Source organism: Theobroma umbraticum, unplaced genomic scaffold, assembly GCF_002168275.2.
Source record: "Theobroma umbraticum cultivar Fairchild unplaced genomic scaffold, ASM216827v3 scaffold_20.0, whole genome shotgun sequence".
NCBI lineage: Eukaryota > Viridiplantae > Streptophyta > Magnoliopsida > Malvales > Malvaceae > Theobroma > Theobroma umbraticum.
In genome coordinates this window covers 3034012-3057265 of record NW_018397266.1, presented here as the reverse complement: position 1 = coordinate 3057265, position 23254 = coordinate 3034012, and the positions used below count along the sequence as shown (strand labels likewise).

The 23254-nt window shown below is 35.7% G+C and overlaps 3 protein-coding genes and 1 non-coding gene across 4 annotated transcripts; 2 read left to right on the top strand and 2 right to left on the bottom strand.

Moving 5' to 3' along the window:
* Positions 1 to 130: 130 nt before the first annotated feature.
* Positions 131 to 3716, bottom strand: LOC110423218 (putative sulfate transporter 3.3). The gene is made up of 7 exons (XM_089784674.1): positions 3088 to 3716; positions 2946 to 2994; positions 2637 to 2844; positions 2372 to 2543; positions 2056 to 2121; positions 1075 to 1188; positions 131 to 980 (listed from the first exon to the last, which is right to left on the bottom strand). Exons 1-7 carry the CDS (start codon positions 3388 to 3390, stop codon positions 822 to 824), a joined length of 1071 nt encoding a protein of 356 aa, XP_089640800.1. The 5' UTR covers positions 3391 to 3716; the 3' UTR covers positions 131 to 821.
* A 3254-nt stretch (positions 3717 to 6970) lies between these two features.
* TRNAS-AGA (transfer RNA serine (anticodon AGA)) lies at positions 6971 to 7052 on the bottom strand. The gene has a single exon. It is a non-coding gene; the product is annotated as a tRNA-Ser (tRNA).
* A 4129-nt stretch (positions 7053 to 11181) lies between these two features.
* Positions 11182 to 12465, top strand: LOC110423321 (10 kDa chaperonin, mitochondrial-like). Its single transcript, XM_021437508.2, has 3 exons — positions 11182 to 11825; positions 11941 to 12080; positions 12189 to 12465. Exons 1-3 carry the CDS (start codon positions 11721 to 11723, stop codon positions 12235 to 12237), a joined length of 294 nt encoding a protein of 97 aa, XP_021293183.1. The 5' UTR covers positions 11182 to 11720; the 3' UTR covers positions 12238 to 12465.
* A 1970-nt stretch (positions 12466 to 14435) lies between these two features.
* On the top strand, positions 14436 to 23244 carry LOC110423318 (O-fucosyltransferase family protein). The gene is made up of 10 exons (XM_021437506.2): positions 14436 to 15135; positions 16135 to 16204; positions 17318 to 17385; positions 17511 to 17599; positions 19514 to 19711; positions 19926 to 20130; positions 20294 to 20461; positions 21617 to 21784; positions 21898 to 22088; positions 22571 to 23244. Exons 1-10 carry the CDS (start codon positions 14770 to 14772, stop codon positions 22731 to 22733), a joined length of 1686 nt encoding a protein of 561 aa, XP_021293181.1. The 5' UTR covers positions 14436 to 14769; the 3' UTR covers positions 22734 to 23244.
* The last annotated feature ends 10 nt before the right edge of the window (positions 23245 to 23254 follow it).

Below are 23254 nucleotides of genomic sequence, written 5' to 3'. Positions count from 1 at the left end.
AATAATGGCTAAACAGATTTCTGTTCTTCCCGAAATATTCTTACAAGTAAATTATCTTTCAATTTAAGTATAGATGCAGGCATGGTGTTGTCTTCTTTTAAAAAACACTGAACTTGATTATATGAAGGTTTATGCAAAAAAAAAAAAAAAGTCATACCATTTTGATTAGAGGTTTTGGAACGATCTTTAATCTGTTTTCATAATATAAACTGGTGCATTTTTGGCTAAGAAGTCCATGCTCTTATTCTACCCCCTTTAGCTTTTCCTTCACTAAATTTTCATCATCTGCAGGTTGAACCAGTATCTTATCTTTTACTTGACTGTGAAAGTTGCCACGCCGCCAAGGGGTGTTCATTTCACTCGAAAAAGTCAGTCCTCTTAACTTTACCTCCTTTGTGAACTCGTTCAATAGTCTGACAAGCCCGCTATTGGCTCATCAGTTTATATTACCATAACGATGAATCGTGGTCTGTGAAATTTTCTTCGGCTCCGACTTCAAAATAAATTTGTCGTGGCCAACCGGCCATTTAATAATCGTATGCATGTTTCTACTGCACATCAAGCTTTAAATGGTTTGTCTTCGATCTGCCAATTGGTTTAAAAAGCTGTGCCTACGTACTGATATGCAAAGCTTAAAGTATCAGTTTAACAACTTGTTGTGCAACTCCATACAAATCAAGGTATAAGCACGTGCAAAACCCTCTCTTGATAGCGTTTGGTACGAAGGTAACATTGGCAATTTTGTGAAGAACTCCTCCATTTAGTTTAATTGTGATTGGTGGACTCATTTGTTTTTTCTTTTCAATGAGGTGTCACGTTAATTATTGAAAAGATTCAGATAAAAAGGAATTAAAACAACTTACAGTGAGGGAAATAATTCCAGTAACAAGGCCAGTTTTAATTGACAGTCCAAGGTGGCTCCCACGAAATTGCAGCATATTCCATGAAGGAGGATTTAATCCTTGTTGCAATTTTCCAATCTAAGTGAGTAGAGCACACCAATTAACTGTAAGAAACAAAAAAGTGGAGCAATATATATTAGGAGTTACTAAGTGAGGGACCCAGGAAACTTACTATACTGATGCCATGATGCTGAGCTTTGAATGCAAAAACCACTAGTGTAGAGAGGATCACAGAAACAAGAGGAGCCCCAGCTGAGATCCAAAACAAATTTGGTCTTCTCATGCTCTGCATGGCACACACCCCAATTTTGATAGTAAATGCATAACCAAATTGTTGTCAGAGAGTATTCTATTAGACTTTCATGTGGGACCAACTATCTGACGTGGCTTGCATTGCATCTGAGTCAACTCTGCAGACTATCAAGGATTCAGCCTATGATTGGATCGTTATCATATGAGCCTGTGGCTCAAATTAAGAACCAAGGCTCTTTTGTGTGCAAAAGTCACCCACTTAGAGCCTGTTTGGATGTGCGGGACGGTGCTATCACTACGAGTCTAATGCTGTTTAGAGAGTAGGGAGGCATCCCACCGTACTGCCCCGCACATCGAAACCAGCTATTAGTCTTATGAAGGCTAAAGGGCTAAAGGCTCATAGAGCCCATACATGTTGTACTGATATGTCCAAGCTGAAAGTTTAAGCCTCCCACACAATGTTTTTCTCAAATCTCGGCCTCTTTTCCTCAAGTTGCAAATGGTCAATAATGCATTTAATATCGCTCTCAGGACTCAGGATTGGTAGGGTGTCCACATAAAAGAATTAAAAAGATAAAAAAACGTAATAGAAATCATTTGGAGAAACTATGACCACCCAGACCATGGAAATACATGACACATGTTATCCATGCAGACCAGAAAAGAGTAAAATCATCAACATTAGGCTTTCTGGTTGGTGAAATATAGCACCAGGGCCAGACGTAAGAAAATAGTGAATGTAGATGATTGAAACCGTCCACAATGACATTATTGGGGGGTTTGTCTTTGAGTGAGTAACAGGTTCGATTGTTAGGCGGTTAAGAGCATTCTTTTGAGAGATAAAGATAGCAGATTGCATATGGGACTTGAAGACAAAGAGAGGAGAAGTAATAAGACGTACAATATGTCTTGCCACTAGCAGGAACACTAGAAAGCAGAACCCCATCAGTATCGTTTGCCATGACCACTGCATGAGAAGCAAAGAAACCATACATAAATTTATGACAAGAACAAATATGAGCAGAGGTTATGGCAAGCCAGACATGAATGAGTTGGCTGCTAACTGCCAAGAGACAAGAAGTTTTAGTAAGAGTTATCAAGTTACCGAAAAAAGCAGAGGTTATGGCAAGCAGCAGTTGGCCACAGGCAGTTACCATTTAAGTGACATTTACATATACGGAATAGATTGGTGCAGACTACAGAGTAAAATACAATACCTCCTTTGTATTGTGGAAAACGGAGCTCAAAACAGGTACCAAACCCATTTGTTTAGTAAAATGAGTGATTCCAAGAAGGCTTTTCAGCTGCTGCAAAGAAACAATGATAGCAGCCCCAGCCATGAACCCGATAAGAGTAGCCTTTGAGAGAAAATCAATGATAAATCCAAGCCTGCTCACATTACACCAGAAATCATCAGAAAGGTTATTTAAATTTTTTTTAAAAAAAAGCAAAGATATGTTTAAAACGAAAAGACAAATTCACCTTAAAAATCCCAAAGAAGCTTGGAAAAAACCAGCAAAGAAAGTTGTAGTAAAGGCTAATTGCAGAAACAAGACAGGATCATTGGCAGGGGATACTTCTTGTCTAAGCATGGATCCAAGTATAAGTGAAGCAATGGAAACAGGCCCTACTGCAAGGTCCCTGGAGCTTCCAAGTACAGCATATACAAGAGGAGGCACAAAGCTGGAATCTAGACCAACAAGGAATAAACAAGCATTACCAAATGAAAATCCAATCAAACAGGAATCTCAAAGTTGCAAATAAGCTTACTAAAAGAGCAGAGTCACTCACAGAGACCAACAATTGGTTGTAGACCAGCAAGCTTAGCATAACTGATACCCTGAGGTAAAAAATTTGAGATCAAATGAATGGATAAACATTCTAATTACTATCAGATAAAGAGGAGAAAAAGCAAGATTTTTTTTGAAGTGACCTGTGGGATGGCTAAGCTAGCAATGGTAAGTCCGGCTACAATATCCGATTTGAAGAGTTTGAAGCTATAATTCGGACCCCATTGGAGAATAGGGAATATGTATTGAGCTGCAAGAATCCATTTCTTCCTCGTTGGCTGTCCTTTGAATTGGCGCAAAGGGTCATCAGGGAAGAAAGTTTCCTTGAGCCTTGATTTAAGCTTGTGAATGGTGCTCTTATGGGGTGGTTGGACAACTTGATGAACCTCCATGGTTATTTCTAGGCAGGTTTGAGGGTGCTGCATGGTGGTGGCATTAAGCTCCATGGTGGTGGAAAAATAAACTGAATTTGGTGTAGCTTGCTTTGGTCGAGGAATGCTCTAATTTATGAGCGTCTCTTCTCCAGAGAGACCGCTAACAAACAAACTAGTACTTGTCTAATAGAGAACAACAGTGCCTAAAGAGAGAGAGAGATAGAGAGAAGCGAGCCTTATCAGTATGGCATTGTTGGTGAGCCCACCTACCCCTTTTCTTCTTCTTCTTGCACAAAAATACGCACATGAATCTACGTGCAACAACTGGTGGTAGAGACACAGTCCAATATCTCCCCTTACAAAAAAGGAATAACAATTTTAGCAATTTTGCTCTGACTATCAACAAAATTTTAGGGATAAAATGACATGAAGAATATTATATAGATGAAAGTGCTTGCAATTAAAAATTAAAATTACATGAAGAATATTAAATATTTGTTCATTTTAAGCACCAAAAAAGGAGCACCATTATCTATCTTAAGTACCCAACTAGAGAAAAGGGAATGCCATTTCAATGAAGTACAGCTTGTAAACTGTAAAGTAGATTTACAGAGAAAAGGTCAATTGCATTTTAATTAATGGGTTAATTAATTATAAGGTCTAACATTTAAAAAGTTTTTTTGTTTGAATATATATATGAAGGAAATAAGGAGAGACGTAAGCAATAATGCATTTTGCACTATTAATTGCTCCCTCTGTCTCATAGCCTTTGTCCATCTTATATTGGCATGTTTCAAATTAAATTTTCATATTTTTGTAAGTACCTATATTCTAAAATTATTTTTTGTATTAAAAACCATGAAAACCAATTTTACAGAATAAAAAATTTAAATTTTAACATAAAATATAATAAATTAATCAAACTTTTTGAAAAAATATAATTTAGCTAAAAGTTGAGTAGAGGCAATGAGAAAGAGACCGGACATAAGTAGTTTGTTTTTTGCCCTTCACGTCTAGTTATAATATTTAATATATATGACAACAGGCATGGAATAAATTCATGAGTGAAGCGTGGGAGGAGGTGGATATCTAAGAATGTATTAATCAAGCACGTCAAGTAAATTAAGCATGCAAATAGTTTGTGTGCAAAAGTGATGAGGCAACTAATGTATTTTCAGCTGCCAGTTGGATTAAGTTAATTAGTTACATAAAGGGGTGTGCCAATGTCATGCATGTTTTGAATGCAGAATATGGGATATATGTTGTGAGTTATACATGCACCTCATCTCTCCATTTCCACTTCTTAGTTTCTGATATATTTATATATAGAGAGAGCTAGGGATGGTGGCCATGGCGGCCTGCATTCACTTTCCAGAACTGGTTGTTTATGAATTTGATGGGTAGAGTATGGCTACAATTGCAGTCTTGAGGAAAAAGAGTAAATGGAAATTTTGCACAGCATCATATAGCTAGCTGGTGAAGCAAAAACCTATATCTAATTTTGACACCTTTTTTTATTCTTTACACTTACATATTGTTTAATATTTATTTAAAATTTTATACGATTAAAAGATAATCATATAAAGTTATAAATTGCCACCCCACTTAGTTAAGATAAATCTTTCTTTTTGGGACCCCACAGATACACTGTTAGATGACTTAGATGGTCAAATGTTAATCAGTTCCATGACCTCTCAATGATGACATACAAACAATTAGAGATTACTTATTCAAGGTTGTGCAGAGGCCGGTTGAATCCATTGAACCTTTTACCACACCAGATTTCTTGAACCCCAATAATTCATCATCAATTATGCTAAAGCACTTTCTAGAGTATTTTGTCACCATGTTCGATAATTTCAATCGAAAATCTAGACAAAGAGCTTACTTAATAAATCGGCATTGTGACATGTCTTATTCCAATCTAATACCAACCTCTCAAAAAACCTTTCCGAATCTGGATTCCTTAAACATATTTTTTAATATCATTCACACACAAATTCCATTCGCATATCATTAACATCAAACGTGTGTAAGTGGCACTAATCAATGTACTGAAAAATTGTAGTGGTTGAGAATATGACTAAAAGGTCAAACCGGTCCGCAAAGAACTGTATATTTTTCAACACCCTAATGATAGCCTTTCAAAGCTATATATATATATATATATAGACCTTTTTAATTTTTCCCTCATAAAGATTCTGCAAAGGAAAAACAAAGGGTTGTAATTTTCCTTTTCATTTTCCTTCGTAGTTAGAATTTATGAATGGAAGAATACGTGTAGAGAAAGAGATTGGTCCAAGAATAAAAGGTTGATGATCATTTGGTGAGGAGAAAAGGAATGTTTTGACATAAAGACAAGAAGCCATATCGTCAAAGGGAGGAAGCCAAGATAAAAAGAGAGTGTGAAGGGAGTGATGATTAATTTTTGGAGGTTCTTATCTCCATTACATGAGATCAAACGCATCAAACTTTATTTAATTGGTCCACCGGCCTTTAATCTTGAGTAGCAACCGCGAAATTTTGATTGCAGTCGGTTGCTTTTTGTTGCCTTGTGTATGATAGCGGCTAGGCATTCTATGAATGGGGTTGGTCCAATTTGACAAACATGGTCACAAGGTTACAGTATGTGAAAGAAGCTAGTTGCTCATTCTCTGCTCCTTACCGCCACTTGAACTAATCCCACGTGACAGTTTGGTGTTTTGCTTTTCATTTTATATGTTGTTTCCCCCACCCAAATTTATAAGGGAACGCAGGGAATCTGGTAAAGCTAATTCAATGTGAAAATGCTCTCCAGCTTTGAAACCCCGTAGTCGTATAAATTTGATGGATAGTCCGAATTAATCAGACGAGACATATATACATACAAAGTATGTTTAAAATTGAGTTAAGTTGCAATCACTATCATTGTCTGTCAAATTCAAGTACTTTGAATCCCGTAAGACTTAACTACGTAGAGATCAAGAAAACAAAAGGAATTAGTCAATGTGAAATGTCGTTGAGGGTAAGATTCTTTGTCTTTTAACACCATACTAACCAACAGTCATGATTGGTATTACTGTATAGTTTATGATAATTGGAGAAACCATAAAGTATTTGATTACTTAAAAATAAATAAAAAATTTATGAATACGTTAAATTATTTTCCCAGTATACTCTGTTTTTAAGTAATCATATTTTTTGACTATCGAAATAAAATAGTATATATTTTATATATCGAAATTGGTAAGTGCAAAAAGGTTTGGATGGTTCAACATGAATTCAATCCTCATCTGTCGAGGGGCTTCTAACTTGCGAAATCGATCAAATTGATTAAACAGTAGCTTGACTGAAAACCTGATGATGCTGTAAGTGGGTAGTGTTCAACTTTGTGATCGCTTCACTTCTTTCTGCAGGGGAAGGAAGTATAGATTCTAAAGTTATGCGGTCATCATATTTATCTAGTTTCTCTGAGAAAATAATTATTTCCAATTGGGCAAAAGGGGGTGGGAGAAGCGTTTTTGATAGGCTTCATCTTCCCAGAAGGTAAAAAGGGCATACAGAAAAAAACCAAAAGAAAGATTCCCAACCAAACAAAAAGGTCTAAAGAGAATAAGAAATAAAAAACGTTGGTGTTAGGCTTGATCTTTCGAGAAGGTAAAAAGGACATAGGCGTGGGCGGCAGGATTCGAACCTGCGCGGGCAGAGCCCACATGATTTCTAGTCATGCCCGATAACCACTCCGGCACGCCCACCCCGCGATCACTTGGTGGTCATTCAAAACTCCTGAGTTTATTGATCATTTTTCCCCCCTCTTCCTATTAAGGAAAAATAAAGTACCCGAGAGCTGATTGATCCCATACCATTAATATATAGAGTAAATAGATGAATTCTTTGCATATAAGATATTGTTTACCTCAATTGGAACTGTATAAAGTAGTGAAGTCAAATTGAAATTATTGTAAATAACTAGGACTGTTGGTGGTTAAGGAAATGTATTAAACTTGCCTATATATCAGCCTTTTTTTCGAAAGCTCAATTCTGGCACTTCAGCTTTTAGCTGCTAGAAGGTCAATGTCCACGTTTATGGAAGCTAGAAACTGATTAGCCCTACTTGAATTTTGGGGTACAGAAGCTGCCCTAAACAAGCACTGAGAGCAGTTGGAGCCATAATGGGTTAGGAGGAGGGACTAGAATTCAAGGCATTGGGTGAAAAAGCGCACTAATGCGGAATGCATTATCGCTCTCCACTCCAGCATCCACGGCTATTACTTAAAAGTTGAAACAGGACCAGAGACCACCTTCAAGAGGTCCTTCGTATCTCAGAATGGACCCACTTTACATAACTCATCATGAACAGAGTGCAGGATCTGGAAAGCAGGACAAAAGCACTAAAGCGACTTTCCATTTGGGACTAGGAGATTTCCCCTCAAAACCCTCAAGAGTCTAAAGGGCTTAGTTAAAAAGCAAAGGTTGTATTGGACAAGAAAGAAAACTCCTACTTGAAAAATACCCGTCCCAAACTCAAACTTATGGGCATGATTTAGGCTTGATATCCTAAAGGATTTGACCTCAGGAATTAGAAAAACAGATGAATACGTAATTGAACAACTTGTGCAGCAGCATCCAAAAGCTAAAACAGTTACAAATATCTTAGATATATGATGGGTAAAGCTGTTACAAAGATTGTTAGATTTGTAAATGCTATCAATATTACAGCATGTACGCACTGAAGGAAGCAATAGGTAAGACAGGACAGGCAGGAAATACTGTTTCGAAACAATAGCATCTTATTAACTGTCCCCCATAAATCTTTCGGTCGACTGCTTGATAAAAGATAAATTACTAGGACTACAAGAGATGCAACGTTGCTTGTTGGTAAGATTAGTTACAGTAAGACCTTTAGTTGGATGTTGGTTTCATTGCAGTATGATTACCAAGGAGACCCACTGATCAATATCACCGTCTCTTATTTGACACGATAGGCATTTTTGTTTTTCAATAGGATAAATAGGGAATATAGTAAAGATGTATAGATAATATGCCTGGCGTATGAGGATAACTTTGTATCTTTTTCATTGCAATAACTTAAGATGCTAGGAGTTAAGCCCAAATCTGAGTTTCTCTTACAGAGAACAATGCAGCATTTGGAGACAGTTGAATTAGTTTAGTGCAATTAAATTAACAATGATGACAAAGTGTTGATGTGATCATAAAGGTGTTTGATGCTATAAACACATCTTTATCATCCATGTGAATGAGACAGTGACCGATTCTGACTCGCTGTTCCATGCTTTATCACTCTGATTGAATCTGCAGCCACTTTCAGCAAACTCCTGGCTTGAATTGCTTGCAACCCCCTAAAGCTGAATGGTTATTTTGCTGCATGATTTAACATTCAAAGTCTATGGTTCTCACTGCTTCTTTTAAAGAAAAGATATACATCTGTGTTAGAAATGTTAGGTCCTCGACGCAACTTCCCCTGAAGCACTAATTCTTGAAAGAGAATTTTGTAAAAGCTAGCAACAAAAGTTAACGCTACAAAAGGTAGGCACCACCCCATTTTTAAAAGGTTTCTTTTCTAGATAACACTAACGGGGTTCTGCAAAAACATTCTTGTGGTGATTCTGAAGGCTGAAGCAAAATGCAGTTTTTTCGTTTTTTTGGAAACATTTTGAACCACAGACAGGCAATAGCCCATCCGCAAGTTGGATGGCGAAGGCAAAGCTGGTGGTGGTGATGGAATATTGTTGACACGTAAATGTGGCCCTAGCAATGTCAACCATACTTCAAAAAGTAATTGGAGCTGGATTGTAACACGACCCCTTTTTCTTCTATGAAACAAACAGCTGGTGGGAGAGATCATGTTCAACATGGCTTGGCTTTGAGTTCCAACAAGTTGGTGCCATCACACATGGTCTGGAATTTTCTCTTTATATCAAAGAAAACTGCATGCATGAAAATGTCGGCCTGGTTTAGGTGATTCTCTCAGTGCCTGTCCACTTTATTTGTGGTAGTCTACATGCATTGGATATGTTCAACGCATATTTCTTTTCTTTTGAGGAAATTAGCAAAAGGAAAATCAAAATTTACCTATAAAAGAAGTCGAGTGCCTGTAAATCAGGGACAGCAAGGAATTGTTTTGAAATTATATTACAAAAATCAGCATAGATTTAGTATGATGGGAAAAGTTGGTTCCTTCGGGTGAGATACACACTTTTTAATTCAAAATTATATAGGTTATTAAACTTGACACCCTTGTTTTATGAGGAAAAAGAAATATATATACTTGGGATTACCTTCAAAAATCTTTTCACCAGGATAATATAAGCCTAAAATACTTATAATGGCATGAATATTAGATAATAAATTCATGAACATGTATTTCTTACGAGCATATGAGTGTTTTGAGTGTCCAACACTTTTGACATTTTTGTAATGATAAAGAGTAGAAAAAAGAAATAATTTCTGCAACAGCATAATGAACATGGCAGTCCTGATGTGATTGAGGCATGGGTTGGACCTCTAATTGAGTCAATAATTCTGCCACTTTCCTACCCATATCACTCAGTATAAATATATTAAATCACGATATAGATCCCCTCCTTAGCCGGTCGGAATTTATGATTTAGATGCTCACCCTCAGTGTGTCTACATACATTATATCTTAAAGCATCAAAAAATAGGTACAACAGATATTGATAATGGACTTGGTAGACTATTGTTCCAGCTAGAAAGGCATACATTGTACCCAGAGAACCAAAAGACTGGTGCAGTATGTCTAAACGTTAAAGTTTATGGTGCATACTTATGATTTCTTTAGCTGATATCACATCTGAACAAGCATCACCTGTTTATTTATTTTTGTATGGTAATTAAAAATTAAATACAATTTAACAATAAAGAATTTATTCTCAATTTTCTGATAACACATCATATTGATTTGCTGCAACTCCAGAGTAATGGTAAGAGGCCACATCCACTCACCATTCTTATACACAAAAAGCCACTGTAGCATCTTCAGGAATAGGAATGAGTTGTGAAATTCCTTCTGCCAAACTTAGTTAGGAGAGCGCCAGAAGAGAGGCAATCGTTATACTAGAAGAAAATATTTTCACTATTTCCAATCTTATGCTTAATAAAAGCTCTGGCAGTACCCGTCAGTACCAAAAGCTTCCTCAAAACCCAATTGCAATGTTGAGGACAGCTAATTTGCAATAAAACTTCTGGGTTTTAAGAGATAGGCTCTGATCCTAGCAACCCAAAGGGAGCCAGCTTGAGTAAATAAAGCCCCAATTTGCTCCAAAACATAGCGCAACATTCCATATGAAAATATGTTTATGTGTAGGCCACTTTTTTTTGGATAATATATTGCTTGCTGTCCAACCAACTTTAGCTCCCCTCCCGTCTATTTCTTTACCGTTCCATAAGAGACAAGAATATAGTTGAACAACTCTTTTTCTTTCTTAGGAAGAAGGAACATGCCGGAATAGTAATTTTGAAGGTTAAACACAAGAGACTATAGCAACAGTAGCCTTCCATTATAGGATAGTCTCTGAGCTGCCCAGCAATTAATCCCATCATGGTGATTATTTAAATCAAAGGCCGGCAATCCTTGTTACTTAGCTTTCTAGAAGAAGGGGCACACCCAAATATCTTGCATTTGTTGAATTTCCAACAGCTCACTACTAGACATGCTTGTATGAAATAGCTCACTCTTAGCAGGTTCAGTTAAAGGCCAACTAATAACTGATAGAAAGATTGCAAAACATTAAAGACTTGGACCATTGAATGCTTACATCATTTCATAAAAATCATCATATCATCAACGAAAATAAAGATGATTAAGCTTGATTCTGCTACAGCATGGATAATAAGCAATGAGGCCTTGCCTTAGCAGAATTTAACATACAAGAAAGAACTCCCATAGCAAGAACAAACAATTAAGGCAAGAAGGCATGACCTTGCGTCATTCCAAGGGGGTCGAAGGAATGACGCAAGGTCATCCCCACGAAATAGCCCACCAAGCCACAATTAAAAAGGCAATTGGCAGTCTTGTAGTGGTGATTGATAAGGGCCTTGATATCAAGGCCTGATTGAAACGTCGAGTCCAGTCTCCTACCTGTAAACTGGGGCTTTAGTTGTTTAAATTGGATATGAGATTGGGCTCAACTCAAATTGCTCCGGACTGCATATCAATACAAGAAGAAAAGCACGCTGGGTCATCCCCCTCGATTTCTTAAACCCTGAGAGAAGCGAACTCCTAAAACCCTAACGCCTAGAAGGTTCTATCACCTCCAGATCTTGAACCCCAAGCCAATAAGCCTTCCCTCCTCCTCTCATTTCTCCTATAATACAAGCAATCTCATCTTCATTTCACTTGCACCAGTGAAAGGAAAGAGTACACCCAAATTAAGCTTCAAATGGCGAAGCGTTTGATTCCAACCTTTAACAGAGTTCTTGTTGAGAAAATCCTTCCTCCTTCCAAAACCACCGCTGGCATTCTCCTCCCTGAGAAATCTACCAAGGTAACTTTCTTACTTCAAATTTTCTTACTCTTTTTTGGCCTTTCAGTTTTTTTTTTTTTTTTTTTGTGTTTAAACGGTTTGATTGATTTTGATTATTAAAAAAAAAACAAAACAGCTGAACTCCGGGAGAGTGGTGGCCGTGGGCCCAGGAGCAAGAGACAGGGAAGGGAAAACGATCCCAGTGCCTTTTAAAGAAGGTGACACCGTTCTTTTGCCTGAGTTTGGGGGTTCTCAAGTCAAGCTTGGCGAGAAAGAGTATGCTCGTAAAACTCTGTTTTTGGTTTTTTGTTTTTCCTTCCTTGTTGAAATTTTTGGTTGGTTTGATAAAATGAACTGTTTTTGGGTTTTGTTTTTGGTTTGCAGGTTTCACTTGTATAGAGATGAGGATATTTTAGGCACTCTCCATGAATAATTGGTTCAATGATTTAAGCTTATGAGCTTTGTCAGTGTTGGAGGGGGTTAGGTTTGGGTCTGGGGGTTTTAATTGAATTGGATGGAACTGATTAATCATTAGAATTAGAATTTGCTAATGGAAACACTTTTCTTTTCTGCTCCACTGTGTTCTTGCTTGATTGATGGCACGTCGTTTTCTTAATTGAATTATAAGATGATTACTGCGGTGCTGGCTTGTTTATGATAAGGACTTGTTAGTCATCGGCTTGCTCTCTGGTGGATGTTAACTTGATTTGGATGTTGATTGAGGAAGTGATTTACCAATTGTTAGTATTATTGTTATTCTGCTGTGTGAAGTTGCTGTCGATTTAAGTAGAGCAGCAAATTGGATGGAATTGGGGATGATTTGTCCAATCATGCGCCGATTTTAATTGCTCTTAGGACCATAATTCTTCAAATGAACAGTGCAATGACAAATATACAAATGGCCACACTTTTCAAATCAAACAATTGATGGCAACTCTCACTCAAAAATCCTTTGTTTTTGTTTGATTATGGAAATGATTCAAGTCATGGTTCAACTTGTCCATGATAACAAAATGAGGGACATTCTTTCCAGGTTTTTATAAATGCTTATATGAACCTAAGACACAACAAATTAAACGAATGTAATAATGTATGTATATATACTATTAATGTTCCTAATTGAGTAATGTTGTTATGGATCTAGTTAAATCCGAGGGGAAGTTTATCTTTGGGCTACTTCTTTTCTCAGTTTCCCCGTGGAAGTTGCGTGCTCCACTCAATTATTATATTAAACAGATGATATAAAGAATAAATTAAAACTTGGACACGATTTCAGTCTCACATGATTTGCCTACGAGTGCTATGATTCAATAATGAAATGCAACTACACCACATGATATTATGCCAGACAACAGCTTTGGCCTCTTTCCTTTTTTTTTATTTTATTTTTTCTTATTTTCTAATGGCGAGATGCAAGTGCAGAGGATATCAACTTTCGGTTCTAACTCTTCTTCCTTCAAGAGATGAGTACCTAAACCAAGGGTTCTAAAACATGTGATTCTTTTCGTCCTTTTGATATGCATATATTATTTATGGGAAAAAAAGTTGTTTGAAAGGAAAAATCATAATGATTAGAATTTAGAATTTTAAATTTTAAATTTTAAATTCAAAGTTTCGTATCTAAATATTAAGATATGTAGGTAGATGAGATTTATAACATTTATATATCATAAAATTAAATTTAAATTTTTTTTTAAAAAAATTAAAATATTTTCTAAAAAACAAAATAAATAAAATTTTATTTAATCCATACTCTGAGAAATATTTATATTATAAAAGCCATAACAGTACGTAGCGGGCACAAGTTGCAGCGAGTCGCCAACTGGTAGGCGGACAGATAGACAAATAATGATAAGCTGTTACGACCAAACTCAATGACGTGGCCAAACACGGCCCCAATCCTGGGCACGCAATCGCCAACCGGTACACGCCGGGCTTATTCTCTCTCGCCAGCGCACGTGGCCCCACATTTTCGCAGTGGCAACTATGAAGAGAAGAGAATCACTAACCTACAAGCGACTGCGACCTCCTCTTTCATCATCCTTATCCTACAAAAATTATATATGATAATATACCATCTTATTTACTCTTATTATGACCCCGCCATCACTTTTTTGGATTATAGTTTATATTAATTTCCTTTGGGAATTTTCATGAGGTGATTGAGCCTTCTCTTAGTTTTCCAAGGCCACTCTTTTAATGACATGATCAAACTTTGTCTACCAAAACTAATCAAATCTCTTCAGACGAAAATTTTTACTATTGATTATTTGTTTGATCATTCTCATGAATTGAAATATTACACACATATACTAAAGATTGTTGAGTTTGAAGTAAGGTGATAGCTTATGAAATTTAGAGGTATATTCACCCCAATTACCAATCTGGTTGATATAAGGAAACAACAATATCAAGATGATCCTAAACCATATTTACCTTAACATTTGTAATACTAATTTTTCCCATTTGTAATAAAAAAAATAGAAGGGAAATCCAAGGACGCATGAATCACCATATTGACCAAAAAGACCAATTACTTCAAAAGGTCAAAAAACAGGAGAATGAACAACCCAACGTAAATAAAATGAAGAAAAACGTACGTGTGATGTTTATAAGTTGAACCAAAAAGACAAATACTTTCCCTTCCAAACACACCTCCTAAGCCCTCTCCTCTTTCCCCCCTTCTCTCCCAAACAGCACGTGCACGTGCACGTGCTCTCTCCTCTTTCTCCTCCCCTCTGTTGCAATCACTAGGAACAAAAAAACATCTCCTTTCTTTCTCCGCCAGCCCCCCCTCCTTCCCTCTTCTCTCTCCCCCATTCACAGGAGAGAAAAGAGAACAAAAAAAGAAAAACACTTGCGAAGCTTTCATCTTCCTCTATGACGTAGCTAGCAAGAAAAAAAAAAGGAAGAGAAACTCAACGGAATAAAAAAAAGACCCGAAGAAATATTTTTTTTTTTTCAAATGCACGCGAAAAATAGGATTCCTAGTAGCGGCCACAGCACCCCATCACCTCCGGCGTCACCATTACGGTCACCGAGGTACCGCCACGGAAGGAAGTCGGGTAGGTTTGGCCCGTTCCAACCTGGGCGGACCATAGCCCATCGACTTGCTTGGTTACTTCTCTCGGTTCTTCTTCGTCGACAAGGGATTTTCCTCTTTGCTCCTCTCATTTACATCTCTGGGATGCTTCTTTACATGGGCACCGTTTCGTTTGATGTGGTTCCCATTGTTAAGCATCGACCCGCACCCGGCTCTGTTTACCGGAGTCCCCAGGTTTATGAAAAGCTTAAAATCGATATGAGTGGCGATAATTCCTCCGCTGATGCGGTGAGTTATTGATTTTAAATTTGTTCCTTTTTAGTCAATTTAGATGGATTCTTGGATTTTATGATTGCGGGTCGGACTTTTGTGTGGTTGTCTGTTTTGGGTCGGATTTGTTTGTTGAATCATTCCAAAATTTGAGTTTAATTTTCATTTTTTTTCTTCTGGGTATGGATCTTGGTAGAATTTTGAGGAATTTGGACAATGTAGTTAGTTGTTTTTTTTTTGCTGATGATTTTATGTTAAGTTATATATTTGAATTAGACTCAAGTAAATTTGAATAATTCTACAAATTCTTGAAATTTTAAAATAAAGTAAGGATTTTTATTTTTTATCTAAATTTGTAGAACGAAGAGAAATAGAATGCTGAATCAAGGAATCGCTTTTAGCATTATTCTTTTTTTTTTTTTTTAATTTTCACTATTGTTTCCCGAGGAAGTAGACCCTTGTGTCTTGTTGTACATGCTTCATTTCCAGCTGTATCAATCTTTGGGATTGTATCTGGATCTGAATAACATGGGAAATTACATCGTCTAGCCAGCTGTCTTTTTTTTTTTTAACAGGTAACTTGATAAAGATAATTGTACTGGGTTCCGTTTGCAGTACAGTTAATTGAGATCAGAAGCTTACTTTGAATGATTAAATCTTAAGTCTGTACTTTACTGGTGATTTATTGATGAGTTGCTTCCTCCACGCTAACTTGATAATTTGATAATAGTGTCTTGTACGGTATAGGTATAAGATTAACATAATCACTTTGTTACCAGAATTCTAGGATGGTAAGCAGTTGCCATGGTATCATTTCATAATATGTTCAGTTGATTAGGTCCCTTATATGCTCTTTTTCTTTTCCAGCTTCTCTCATTGTGATTCTTAAGAGCAATATGAATTATAATAAAATCTGATTATATTATGCAAATTTATTTTATCCAATGGTTAACTCCTCTGATGCTGATTTATGATTTGTGATTATATCCACCCTAATCTTTATTGAATTTCTTGTAGATTTCGACTATTTGGAGAAATTCCTATAAAGGAGGAGAGTGGAGACCGTGTGTAAACAAGTCTTTTGAAGGTAGGAATTTATACTCTTTATTTTATTTTAAGCAGTTCATGATAATGCTTCTATTACTTCATTGATATTAGCATTACTTTTGGCAAATGAGAACAAATTTGCTTCTTTTTATTTTGTATGTACTCTATTTGTTGTTGATGGTAACTTTTTGCAAGCATCAATAGTTGACTAAAAAAAATTTGGAAGATTATTTATTTTCTAAGTGATGACTTTGGTGTGTAAATAATATAAGGGAAATCAATATGAGCACACAACTGAGTATTAATTGCTGGTAGGCTTCCAGGCATAGGTTTCAAATCTAGCCACAAAGGAATTGGAATCAGACACTTGCATCTTTTGTTGTTACATCTGAAGGGAGTTAAAATCATTTGCACAGCTTCCTGGCACTCCCCCATTCATACAAATCATAAATATTCAAGTGTATATTTCTAGATTACATGTAGACATCGTTTGTTTAAAAATTCACACTACTCAGTAAGTTGATTGACTAGGTTGTCAGGCTGGTGAGGTCAATGATCTTGGGGTGATAAGCATTGCAATTGGGTTTCTATTCTAATGACAGTTTAAATAGTATGTCTTTTAATGTCACATGCAATTTGGTTAAGTTTTGCCATGAGATTTTGCCATTATGTCAAGGAGAATTTGTAGCATTAGAAGCTAACTATCCTCCTGTTAAAGCTGCGTTAAAAGCATGTTCCATGCCAACACCTGTAACATGTTTGGTTGATATGATTTCTTTCGCCTAAACTGTTGAGCCCGAGTCACAGGGTTTGAGAGTGCTATTTCAAGGAATAGAGTGAGAGAGGGAGGGAGGAGAGAAGATGTGGAAGTCTGGCTATGGGAGAGAGCAACTCATTAAAATTTTTGCAAGAATCCTAATATGTGTGAGGGCCTCAGGAGCCCCACTAACATGTTAGTGTAAAGCTCACACATTTAGAGTTGTAGGTGTCACTTCTGGCGCTTTGCACATTTGAAGTATTTGCCATGCTTGTCTTCTCTACATGCATGTGTATGTGCATGCTTCATGTTTGTATGCACTTTGTATGGTTTTTGGTTGTTGACTATTTGCTTCAAAATATTCTAATTTAGCTGTTTTTCTTTTGACTACTATAGACTTACCTGAATCGAATGGTTACATATATGTTGAGGCAAATGGAGGCTTAAATCAGCAGAGGACATCGGTTGGTTTTATTCATCATTAGTTTCTATTGCATAATATAATTTGCCTTGATTTTATAGAAGGTTGCCTATTTTATGATCTCGTTAATTATATTTTCTCTACATGGCTGTTTTGGATACTTTGTAGATATGCAATGCAGTTGCTGTGGCAGGCTATCTTAATGCGACACTTCTAATCCCTAATTTCCATTATCATAGCATATGGCGGGATCCCAGGTTTGTGATCATCTGTTTTCAGTTATGTCATGTTGGTTGTGTACCATTAAGGTTAAGTGATAAAAGTCCTAGTAATCAGTTCTCTGACAAATAAATATTTATCGGGAAGCTTAATCTCGTAAATATCCTATGACCTGATTCTGGTATGGAGTGGTACATTACCTACTTCTAATTTCTGCCCTGATATCTTGATTTTATCTACTTATACAAATTTTCTTTATTGGCTGCATTAGGCCGTGAAGCTCTTTTATTAAAATATTACTGAAATTAGCTGTATAAGGGAAAGGAAATTTTTAAGGGAACTGTTAAAATGAAAAACAAAAAAAAGAAATGAAATGCATTTAAAAAATTTAAAACCAAACATAGCCCTGATTTCAAATTTTTAGGTCCATTTACCTCATTTTGTAGTTTTACACATCATTTCTTTCTTTTACACATTACACCTATTTGTTCCTTATAAACATGGGTAAATTCAACCTATAACCCGTGGTTTCAGGTTTTCCCACGTAGGAGTCATTGGGCATAGTGGAAGTGGGGCACTTTCCTTGCATTTTAATAGGGTGTAAGGACATTCCGATGTTTGGTATAAAAAGTACCCATGGGAATGTCCTTCCAATGACCAATGGGAATGTGATTCCCATTGCTTATGGTTGGAGTGTAACTTACCCATTGCAATGAGAACCCTAGCTCGATCCTTAAACCTTCTAAACCATTATGGTGGTATGTATGCCTAAAAATTACAGCAAAGTGGATTTTCCACATATTCTGCAATGAACCTTTTTTTAACTTTTGCTATACCTCTAAAATTTGCACCCTTTAATTCTTTATTTTAAATCCTCTGGCTTTGTTTGGTTCATGAAAAATTAAAGAAAAAAAGAAAATTAAGAAAGAAAAAGCTAAAGAAGCAAAAACAAGGAGATGAAAAATGAAAATCTTTGTTTTCTTTGGTGATACAAGGAAAATCGTTCGAGATCAGTATAGTTGTTGTGAATGTCTTCAGTGCCGCCCATGTTGCCTAAGAAGGTCATATAATTAAAAGCAATTGTTATTAACTTTTACTAAATAAAAGCAAAAAATCATTAGCCAAAGAAGTTCAATGATAAAAAAAATCAGAAAACTCTTCAGATAACATATTTTATTATTCTTGTAATATTTTAGGCATTATTACAAAAAAAAATTATTTTTAATAGTTATAGGCATTATTATAAAAAATAAAAATTTAGTAACTTCACATATTTTAATATTTAAGTAATTAGTATTCAAATATTATGTTATTTTTATCATGTTATTACTTATTATTTTAAGAGATTAAGTTTGAAAACTTAAAAATTTACATTAAAAGGATTGTAAGTTTATTCAATTTTATTTTTCCATACACAAGGGTAATTCTATAAATTAATACTACATTTCCAATAAAGTGCTTCCAAACCAAACAATGCAATGTGATCTTCTTAGGATTTTAATCAACAATTTCACGTTGCAATGCTATCTCCCGGACAATAATAACATTCAAAGCAATCACATTCTCAGTAAAATGCCAATTGCCACCATAGCACCTTGTGTTTTTTTTTCTCTCAGTTAGCACCATCTGATTAAATTCTATTCTTAGAGAGGGTTGCATTGTTAATATCACGAAGTAAAATAACAAAATACCCTCAATTCAAAAAGTATCTTGTTTGTTCACTTTTAAGGGTATTTTCATAATATTACTAGATAATATTAATGGCATAACCTCTTATGAGAATGGAACTTGACCACAAGGTGCTATTTGAGAAAAAAAAAATCAGAGGCTGCTAAGTGGGAAAAGTTGAAACCACAACGGCTGTAGGTAAAATTTACCTTGTAAACATTTTGTGATATCATGTTTTGCAAATCATTTTGTTATTATGTTGACTGAAGTTTTTACTTTTCCAGCAAATTCAAAGACATCTATGATGAAGATTATTTCATCAATGCCTTGAAGAATGATGTACGGGTTGTTAATAAGATTCCTGAGTACATGATGGAACGATTTGGCCATAATCTGACCAATGTTTACAACTTCAGAATTAAAGCTTGGTCATCCATTCAGTATTATAGGGATGTAGTTCTACCCAAGCTCCTCGAAGAAAAGTGAGTTTGAACATTGTTAGTTGCATAATTTTTTCGTTTTAAGTTTAGCTTGTTTACTTGACTGACATATGGTGACTAAGCATTATCGAATCACTTAGGATCATAAAGTGCACTGTTTTGTTTGTTTTTTTTTTTGTTGCTTGGTTTTGTTGAGATCTTCACTGGTTATTGTTGTCTTAATTTAAGGTAATTGGTTTCTGATTGAATGACTCAGGATTATAAGGATTTCTCCTTTTGCAAACCGCTTATCATTTGATGCTCCTCCAGCTGTACAAAGACTCAGATGCCTGGCAAATTATGAAGCTTTACGGTTTTCAAGTCCAATACTAAGTCTTGGAGAAACTTTGGTTACAAGAATGAAAGAGCTCAGTGCAAACAGTGGTGGCAAGTATGTTTCTGTACATCTTCGCTTTGAGGAGGTAGGTATTTTTTAAACAGAAATGTATTATGATGATCTCTTTTAATATAAAAATATTACTGTTATGACGATTAGTGGTGGTAAATTTTCCCTGGTAGAAACTAATAGCATTATTATCAGTTCCATTTGTGTAAGAAGTGTATAATATACTCCTTCATGTTCAGGATATGGTTGCTTTCTCTTGTTGTGTATTTGATGGTGGGCAGCAAGAAAAAGAAGACATGAAAAAAGCGAGGGAAAGAGGCTGGAAAGGAAAATTTACAAAGCCTGGCCGAGTTATACGCCCTGGAGCAATCAGGATCAATGGGAAATGCCCACTCACTCCTTTAGAGGTATGGTTGCACTTTTGTTGATTAATAAATTTGCTTTCATTGAAAATTGAACTTAAGCAATCTCTGCCTGGTGATAATTTTACTATTGTTAGATTGGGATGATACATGGTAGATTAGGGTTGGTAAACAACAGCTTCAGGAATGGGTTTATAGGTTTTCTTGATTAGTTTATTGATGAGTTAAGGTCTTATTTGCTGATGGTAGTCAGAGGCTCTCAAATTGCTCAAATACATAATGAAATTTCTCTGTTCATACTTTAAATGTGTTGTTATATGGCATCGAATGTTTTTAAACTATTAATAAAAAGGGTATTAATAAAATTAAAAAGGATAAAATAGAAATGGAATAAAAATAATAAATAATAAAATAATAATAAATATATGGCATAAAAGATGATTAATATCAAAATCTATTACAAGTCACCATCGCATTATTTAAATGTCATGGCATGAATATTTTATATTTCTACTCTAAGCCAAGAACATTCCCTATTTTTTATTAACTAATTTAAAATAGAATGAAAACTAGAATTTTCAAATCACACGTTTAAGTGTCTAGCATGTGTCCCTGACAAAAACATTCATTATGTTGTAATTATGGAACTATTTTGTTTTTCTGGTTCAGTGGTTATTTGTTCTTTTCTTCCTTTACGTGTTTATAATATATAATATGATTCCTAGTACTTTGTTGTCCAGTGTCAAGCATTGTGGACTAGTATTATGCTGAACTGATGTAATTGTAAAATGCATTATGGCTTGGTATAGCTTTCCACATTTAAGAGTGAATTTGCTTTACAGTTTCTTTATGTACTAAAGATCATGAAGTGGATGAATTTGCTCATTTATTGAACTGTGGTGCTGCTTGAAGTTGTGGAATCTTAAAAAATATAACTCATTGTTGTTCTTGTACTGGCTTATAGAATTTCCTTGGCTATTTGACAGTTTCATATGTCTGTTATCTGACCTTGATCAAAAGTTGGTATTTAAATGATAGATTAAAACAAAAATTCACTCAACATAGATGAGTTTGCAACTGCTATAGCTATGGTGTTTGTTGTTAATTTAAGTGATCTCAAGATAGTTCATATATATGTACGCAAGATAGACACCATTTGTATCAATGATAATTGATTTAATATTTTCTTGCACCTGTTAGGTTGGATTGATGCTTAGAGGAATGGGATTTGATAACGATACATATATCTTTTTGGCATCTGGAAAAATATACAATGCTGAGAAAACAATGGCTCCGTTATTGGAAATGTTTCCAAACTTGCAAACAAAAGAGATGCTGGCATCAGAGGAAGAACTTGCTCCATATAAGGTTGGAAGCATATACAAGATTTCACAACTCCGTTATTTCTTGTAGTCCTTCAATAATATCTTTTGAGATTTTTTTATTTTGTGTCATCTTTTTGACTTGATTACTGGTTTCAGAACTTTTCTTCCAGGATGGCTGCCATAGACTATACTGTTTGCCTTCATAGTCAGGTATTTGTCACAACTCAAGGTGGAAATTTTCCTCATTTTCTGATGGGCCACAGGAGATACTTGTATGGAGGACACTCCAAGACAATTCGACCAGACAAGCGAAAGTTAGCATTGCTGTTTGATAATCCCAATATCGGGTATGGATTTATCTTATGCTAAACCTAACTATACTTTAAGTTGCCTGTATTTTCTTGAAGGATCAAATATGATTGATTTAGGAAAAAAGAAAAAAGAAAAAGGAAGACCAAAATGATTGAAATTTGGTGATTTCTATCAGGATTCAGGCTAAAAGGGGATTGGTTCCTCCTCTTGTTCAGTGGCTGTAGTAGGTAGAAAGAAACATTGGTGGTGATAAACATGAAGAAATACATCTTGAAACAGATAAACTAAAAACTTTACTTCAGATCTTATAGTTTAGTTTTCTTTTTTTTGTGAAGTACATACTTGATGGGGTGGTTTGCAATTGTTCATTTTGGAAGTGTTCTTGGGGAAAATCTAGGGAGAGTTGCTCTGTTCTACAATGAAACACATATCTTTGCGGGTTGTTTTAGAATGCTCTTGTTTGTGATAATTGGAAATAAGAACTGCTGGGTTCAATTTACCTTCCTTTTTATTCCAGATGGAAAAGTTTCAAGCGTCAAATGCTGAATATGCGGTCTCATAGTGACTCAAAGGGATTTGAACTGAAAAGGCCAAATGATTCAATATATACCTTCCCATGCCCTGATTGCATGTGTCGTACAAACAAATCAGAAGATTCAAGATCATCATCAGCTACTTGATCTGCTTGGAGAGGGATTTTGATGGGTGTTTCTTGTTCGTGTAATGTAGGGAGCAAATCTTGCTGCTGACCCCTGTTTTATTTGTGCGTCTAATTCTTTGATTTATTTATCCTCTTCAATTTTGGGAGTGTTGAGGATTTTTTCAGAGGTCACATTGATCTATCGATCTAATTATTTCACCGGGATTGAGTTGATGGGGAGCTGCATCTCTTTGTATATGATGCCAGAGAACACGGAATTTGACAATTTTGCTATTGGAGGGATTACCCCAACATTAACTGGAGATTGTTTCACCATTGCTGCAGCTGCTGCTGTACCTAACAAGCTGTGGATATAACACCTCAGATTCTTTTGCACCCTGGTTTTATGATTTTTGTATATTAGTTGCAGTTTGAATTGTAAGGCAGGAAGGAAGTTGGTGTACATTTCGCAGAAATCAGGGTATTGATTTTTACTGTACAATTTTGGTTCACGCTCTTTACTTTTTCCAATTTCAGGAATTTCTTTGTTAGCAACGCTTG